At 34.6% G+C, this 7,500-nt stretch overlaps 1 protein-coding gene across 1 annotated transcript in view; it reads left to right on the forward strand.

The window, feature by feature from the left end:
• Nucleotides 1-7,500, forward strand: part of LOC144963354 (uncharacterized) — a 28,225-nt gene that overhangs the window by 19,519 nt on the left and 1,206 nt on the right. Inside the window, exons 12-14 of the mRNA XM_078897302.1 lie at nt 2,329-2,435; nt 2,842-2,980; nt 4,617-7,500. The exon at nt 4,617-7,500 is cut by the window's right edge and continues 1,206 nt beyond it. Coding sequence (XP_078753428.1) covers nt 2,329-2,435; nt 2,842-2,980; nt 4,617-4,777 — 407 coding nt within the window. The 3' untranslated portion in view covers nt 4,778-7,500. The remainder of the gene's footprint in view (nt 1-2,328; nt 2,436-2,841; nt 2,981-4,616) is intronic.

A 7,500-nucleotide genomic window follows, 5' to 3' on the forward strand; every position in this document is an offset into this window, starting at 1 on the left:
CTTTTTTATTAAAAGGTTTTCTTAAACTAAAACTTTTAGATTGTTTCTTTTTTATTAAAAGGTTTTCTTAAACTAAAACTTTAAGATTGTTTCTTTTTTTATTAAAAGGTTTTCTTAAACTAAAACTTTTAGATTGTTTCTTTTTTATTAAAAGGTTTTCTTAAACTAAAACTTTTAGATTGTTTCTTTTTTATTAAAAGGTTTTCTTAAACTAAAACTTTTAGATTGTTTCTTTTTTATTAAAAGGTTTTCTTAAACTAAAACTTTTAGATTGTTTCTTTTTTATTAAAAGGTTTTCTTAAACTAAAACTTTTAGATTGTTTCTTTTTATTAAAAGGTTTTCTTAAACTAAAATTTTAGATTGTTTCTTTTTTTATTAAAAGGTTTTCTTAAACTAAAACTTTTAGATTGTTTCTTTTTTATTAAAAGGTTTTCTTAAACTAAAACTTTTAGATTGTTTCTTTTTTTATTAAAAGGTTTTCTTAAACTAAAACTTTTAGATTGTTTCTTTTTTATTAAAAGGTTTTCTTAAACTAAAACTTTTAGATTGTTTCTTTTTTATTAAAAGGTTTTCTTAAACTAAAACTTTTAGGAATAGACGTGGAGTAATAAATAAATGTTTATAAAGCATTTTTCTACAAATTTGACTTAGTCAAAAGCTTTAAATGCTTTGATTATTCAAAACCAAAAACAAACTTGAGCTTTTATATAGCGCAATAACCACTAAACATGCTCAAAGCGCTTTACAAAGTTTCCCTGACCAACAGTAACACGTAACAAGTAAAATGAGACATGGCGCCTATTAGGCGATATTACAATTTTTTTTCTGACAGAGACAACGCTGTTAATGGCCAGCTACTCATTTCACACCAGAGTACGGTGATTCATTGAGCTGTTTGTGTGCAAACGATTACCTTTTTAGACATCACCCTTTTTTGGCGTTAGCGCTCTTCCAATATCAGTTTCTACCTGTATCAAGGTAATCAATCACTCCCCAATCAGATGATTTAATGCTTGTAAAGTGCTTTTGCCAAAATGACAACTCTTGTAGTCAGAATCCTGTAATTATTTGAAGCCATTTGGCTCAACATCTTTGACTTGGCTACACGATGAAATGTAGAGCTATTGCTCTGCCACCATCCTCTCTTAAACACTTCCCTCTTTTTATTTACAAGAGTTTTTTTGCTATTGCTATTTGTGTTATTTATTCATTTTTTTTTAATGGACTGGTGACCGTTGAAATATCCCAAGAAAAAAAATCTGAAATCATGACAAATTTGAGCTATGACTTGATATACAAAATACGGATGGCTTGGATGTTTTTGGGCTTTTCCTTTCTAAATCTGTTAGATGAATTGTGAATTTAGCATAAAATCTTGATATTAGTTTTTAAATCCATAATACACAAATTTGAGAATATTTTGCAAGAAAAAAAAAAATGAAATTGAGCTAAAAGTTACCTCATCAACTGAAATGTTGGGTTGCTTGCATTTTGACTCATACAATGGCTAAGGAATGATGAGGTTCTGACAGCAAAACATCTCTAGCGTTGTTAATTGGTTTTCATGCCTTCTTGCTCTTTATTCATTTGATCTATTTCCTAAAGGCATAACATTTACTGGTACCTTAGAGATTGCATCATTCTTCTTGAGATGAAAATATGTATTTAAAAAAAAAATAATTTTAATTTAAAAAAAGTATGATGATTCTTGGGGAAAGAATATGAAAATAAGGAAGTCTCGTGATATTGGTTGACATGTCTGGATTTTGATGTTTTGTTTATTTATCACAATTTGTCAATTTGTCTTTTTTTTTTTATTCTGAGGTGCCTTTGATCCATTGTCAATGAATTTCAGATCTATCAATATCAATTGTCTTCATCATCTTCAATCGTGGCTTGTACTCTTGAGCACGTTGCCGGTCAGCTGTCTCCATGACTCACGATCCTCTGCAATGCGCATGAAATCTGTGTTGTTTTTTAAATCACTTTTGCCATTCTTAGGTTATTTAGATATGTCATTCTTTGTCTTCCTCTAGCTCTCTTTCCTTCGATCATTCCAGATTCTATTCCGTCTCTTCTCCACACATGTCCCACCCAGAAACCATAACTGCCACTTTCTGATGGTATCGATCAACATTCTTCCCTTTCTCACCTTCTCATAATTGTCTTATGTATGTAAAAATCTGATTGTTTACGAGTAATTTTACATTTTATAATTTTAAAAATATTGATTTTCATCACCTGTATGTAGATGAGCCCGATCACGTTTACGAGTAATTTTACATTTTATAATTTTAAAAATATTGATTTTCATCACCTGTATGTAGATGAGCCCGATCACATTCTGACTTGTGTGGGTTTCTGGATGGAGGACATGAAATCCTATCTGATCACCTATGACGAGGAGGATGCTATTTCAAGGTTCCGTTGTTGGGTAAGTGATTGCATATTGAATAATAATGATAATATTAATAGAACTGATAATGGAGTGCTCTATGAAACAGTATCCATTTCCATCAACCTATCCAATGTTTTACAGTTTAGCCTTGCTATATCGCCTATTATTATATCATCAACCTCACTCATGGCCAAGTGATTGGAATGTCATTGTTTTAACTTAAGGTATGATGGTCTGAGGTTTGAACCCCAGTCGAGGAATACTGATTTTTTTTTTGGAATGTTTTTATTTTCTTGTATTTTTCTATTTTGCTTTGTCTGTTTCTAACACACTTCTTCAGATCTTTATCTTCCATTCACTGTACTTAGTTACTCACCTTTAGCAAGTGTGTCAAATATTCACTCTTCTCATGTCTGACTCATCCCTTTGAACATTCTTACAGGTGTACGAACGTATCAGCTGGACACAGGTCACCATGTCCCGTAGCCAGACGGCCAGTTGTCGAAGGGACCAGACGGCCACCAGCTGGAAGCTTGAGGGAACTGGTCTTAGTCTGGAGTTGCAAGAGAATGAACGACTGTGTTAGTATTTTACTCATTTGGTGTAGTTCTATGTTAGACGATTAAATAAATCAATACATAGATATATAACTATTAAAATTAATATATAGATTAATAATAATGATAATAATAATAACAATCATAATAATGATAATAATAATAACAATACTAATAATAGTAATGATAAAGGTCTATGAAACATTATCCATTTCCATGAACCTATCCAATGGTCTACAGCTTAGCCTCGCTATATCGCCTATTATTATATCATCAACTCACTCATTACCAACTTAAATGACAAGCCCAGAATAAGCTTCAACAGTCGTAACGTCACTTCCCTCGAAATGACGCGTGGTAACTTAGTAACGGGCTCTAAACTATCGGAACAATGGCAGACTCCCTAATGAAATATTTCTCCGAGGAGCATAAAAGCGTATCCAAAGGGCAAAAAACCCATTAAAAATCTGATCATGTTTTGACTTTTACACATTCTGATCAAAAGACATATTAAAAGTTCTAGCCAGCATGAAGAATAAAAAGTACTGATTTTCTTTGTTTAGAACCGTGATGGCCGCTGTTGCTGGGCGACGTGACATCAGACTATTGAATCCAATTGGTCAGATATATGATAAAACTGTTTGTTAAACTGCTACCTATGCTATATGACCTTATACCAGATATGTTGTATAATGAGGTTTCGCTGTAGTTGTTCTTTATAGCCATAAGGCACTTGGAGTTTACCGTGGTTTCTGCAGTACAAATCAGAGAGTGACAATAACCTGCTACCCCTCTGATAGGACATTAATCTTCGCAAGGTACTTTCTACCAGATTTAACAGTCCTAGTTACCCAAATCATGGCCGGGTGGACAGAAGGGTTAGAAAAAAGTCCCAACTACATTCATATCTGAAACAGGTCCCCACTTGCTTCTGATCAAGTGCTGTACCAACTGATCCATTACTTTAGCCCCCCCCCCCCCCTCCTCTAACACAGTCACATCTCTCTAATCCAAACACCCCTGTTCCCAGCATTTTGTCTGGACTACAGAGACATATGGATAGTGGAATCACTTCCCTACAGTGTATAAATAAATAAAGAAAAAAATCTATCCCAGGCAAACTGTCCGGATTGAGCTTAAAAAAAATATTTAAAAATTTTTAAAAATAGCTTTTATATAGCGCAATATCCACTAAATGTGCTCAAAGCACTTTAAAAGGGGTCCCTGGCCAATAGCAACACTTAACATATAGGACGGGACATGATGCCTGTTAGGCAATGCTACATTTTTTTTTCCGGACAGACACAACGCTGTCAACGACCAGGTACTCATTTTACACCTGAGTACGGTGAGAGAATGTGAGTAAAGATCTTTCTCCAAGGACTCAACTATGCGCCAAGCAAGGCTCGAACCCGGGACCGTCCGATCTGAAAGCGAGTCTCATACCACTAGACCACATAGCCGATAATGGAGACATCCGGATTGTGGAGTCGTGGATCAAAGAGACACAACTGTATTTTACGAATAGATTTTTTATGCCTTACTGTTTGTTTGTTTGTTTTCACTTTGAAGTCCCTTTTAAGTACATAAGTTGTCATATGTTTTATACTTTTTCTCTGTTTTTAAAAATTATTATAACTTCTTAATAAATATATTTCAGTCGACGATTGCCCCCAGCGATTTGATCCAGGAATCAACCCTTACACCAAGGTTAGAGTGATTTATGTGCTGAGTGGCGCCCCTCACTTGCATTCTGTGCCATCGGTTCTACTCGTTCTACTCGTGGGATCGATAGTGAATTTGGTGTTGTGGCAAGTGTGAACGTGTTGCATGATGATTGGATGGATGTGTGGTTTGATGCGATGGTTACAATGTTGACGCAATTTATGTGTGGGGTGTGAGAGGAGCCACCGGTGGGTGCAAGAGGAAAATCTGAAAGATTGATTGTGATTCATTGGCAGACTAACCTTGTAACCTTTTGATTTTCAAACAGAATATGCTTTCAGGCTATCATAAGGTCATTGTCAGATGACAGCACATGTGTTATGGTACAATTCTATAGGTGTTATCTGGTAGTGTATCATACACCGATCTTTTCAGATTTTTCATTGAAACAATTTTGGATGGTTTTAGAGACTAGAGGGCTATCACATAATTTTTCACTTGACAAGGGGGTTACAATAGCTCAGTTGGTAGAGCACTTGCTTCACACCATCCCGGGTGCATTGAAATTTTTTTCTGACCCCCCATCCACCCATCAGTGATTTGGTAGCTGGTTCTGTTAGATCTGGCAGAAAGTACTTTACAATAGACTAACGTCATGTCCAAAGGGTAGCAAGCAATTGCTATTGTGCGTTTCACGTTATAGAAACTGGCAGCTCCATGGGTCTAATAGCTCTGAAGGACGAGGTTATAAAAAATGTCTAAGTCTAAGCCTAGCATCATACAATGTCGTTTCAACATGACCCATTAAATCTTTAAAATTTAAATGATCTTTGTATAAGAGAGGTTTGATCTAGTGAAATATGGCGTTTCGAGTAATTTTTAGTTCTTGAAAACATGTATGTAATGGGAGAAAGCCCACTTGTCCCTTTAACCGACCAGTTTTTGCATGGTGTGAGAGCAACAGATTTTGGAAAGATAAAGAACTGAACAAGTGGATATGGAAGGTGCCAGAAACTTCAAGAAAGAAAAAAACATCCAAAAAAAAATCAGTTGACCTCACCTGGGGAAGATCAAATTTTTGGGATGGTTTTTTTTTCTTGTATTTTTCTGTCTTGCTTTGTCTGACACGTTTCACACACACGCACACTTGTTCAGTTCTTTATCTTACACCGGTGCCTGTTCCTTAATTTCTTAATTTGGTTTTGGAAAGCAAGAGAGCTTGCTGTTATGACTAGTGATGCGTTGTGATTTTATATCGCATTGGAGATGTGGAAATTGAGTGTTTAGTATGAGGTTGATTAATAATTTGCTTTATCTTTGATGCACTACTGTATTCATAACCGAATGTTAAGAATAATGTACCTTATGCAGTTCCTTTCCCCCCCCCCCCCCCCCCCCCCCCCGACCTCTCCCTGTGTTCTAAATGGCATCAGGGTCTCTTTATCCTTCTGTATAAGTTTCATTATCTGACACTTTCTACTTCTTCAAATCTACTTCTTTAAAAACATCCCAATACAATGAACTATCTCCTTACCGAGCTTTTTCACGATTTTCCACTAAACATCAGACCCATCTAATATAAGCGGGTGGTTGGATAGGAGCATCACCCTTGAATCATATACCTATGATGTTCGCATGGGTGTACGATCCGATAGTGATGTCGTTTCTTCTTCTCTTTACTAGCCTATCCTGCTTCTTTGGTTTGTGATTGTATTTTTGACAGGGGATATTTTTTTTCTGTAAATCTTCTGCCTGTTTGTTCTTGGTTATTTATAATTTAGCTTATGATATCTTTAGGTTATGATTTTGATTTACATTTGTACTATTTTTGTTAGTGTTAGATTGCTTGTTTTTTTCTTTCAGCGGTCTCTCATATAACCTCAATTGTGTTGGAAGAGACCTAAAGCGACAAACAAACAAACATCTAACATAAAAATTGATTTTTAAGCCTCTACTCAAAAGAAATAAATACACGTACATCGCAGAATTAAGTTCTTATAACCATGATTTTTGACATCTTCAAGTTTTGTAATTATAAAAAAATACTGAATGAGATAAATGATGGTGGAATTGTAGCAAATGTTACGATTTTCCTGTAGTTGGTAAGGAGAGGGTTAAAATAGTTATTGACATTTGGTTCCATGTTACTTTTAAGCATGAGTCGTCATGAAATCTTAAAGATTTCAGTCGGGTCAAATATATTCAGGAACAGCTTCCTAATGGAAATGCAAATGTTCTTTTGGCAAACTGTGCCAAATAGGTACTTTGCTTCCCTACTTACAGCAACTCCCTCTTGAGGGATTCTCTTGCATTAGGTCTTAACTCCCTCAACTCTAACACCGACTATATCCGTAGTATACCCTGGGTTACTTTAACACCATGCCTATTTATTACATTTTTCAGAGACATTTATAGGCATAATATCAAAGCTAATGTTATTAGTTTTTGCATGTTTATGATAGTTGAATAAAACAATCTACGTACATGCTCATTTTTAATACATTTCTTTTTCTTCCAATTTTGAAAAGTAGCAAAAATCTCGAGGATTGACTGAGTTAAGCCATGTTTCTTTTTTTATTTATTTTTGTTTATGGAAAATATTTTTTTTTATGTACGAGATGTCTACAGCTAAGATTTAGTGTACGTAAGACATTTCTTTGATGAGGGATGGGTTTTTTTTTTGTTTTGTTTTGTTTTTAACTGTTGTGATTTTTTTTTTCTGTTCTTGTTTATGTTTAATTCTTTCGAGGATGATTATGTCAATCTGTGCTGCCTTTGATCAAGCAGTTAATTCAGTACCACAGATACTCAACTCTTTTTTCTTTTTCTTTTTTTTTTTTTGCCAATCTCTTTTGAATCTCGTATGTTTTGCTTAACTG

The sequence above is a fragment of the Berghia stephanieae genome, chromosome 1 (assembly GCF_034508935.2).
Source record: "Berghia stephanieae isolate SIO BIC M18660-M18661 chromosome 1, UCSD_Bste_1.3, whole genome shotgun sequence".
Taxonomy (NCBI): domain Eukaryota; kingdom Metazoa; phylum Mollusca; class Gastropoda; order Nudibranchia; family Aeolidiidae; genus Berghia; species Berghia stephanieae.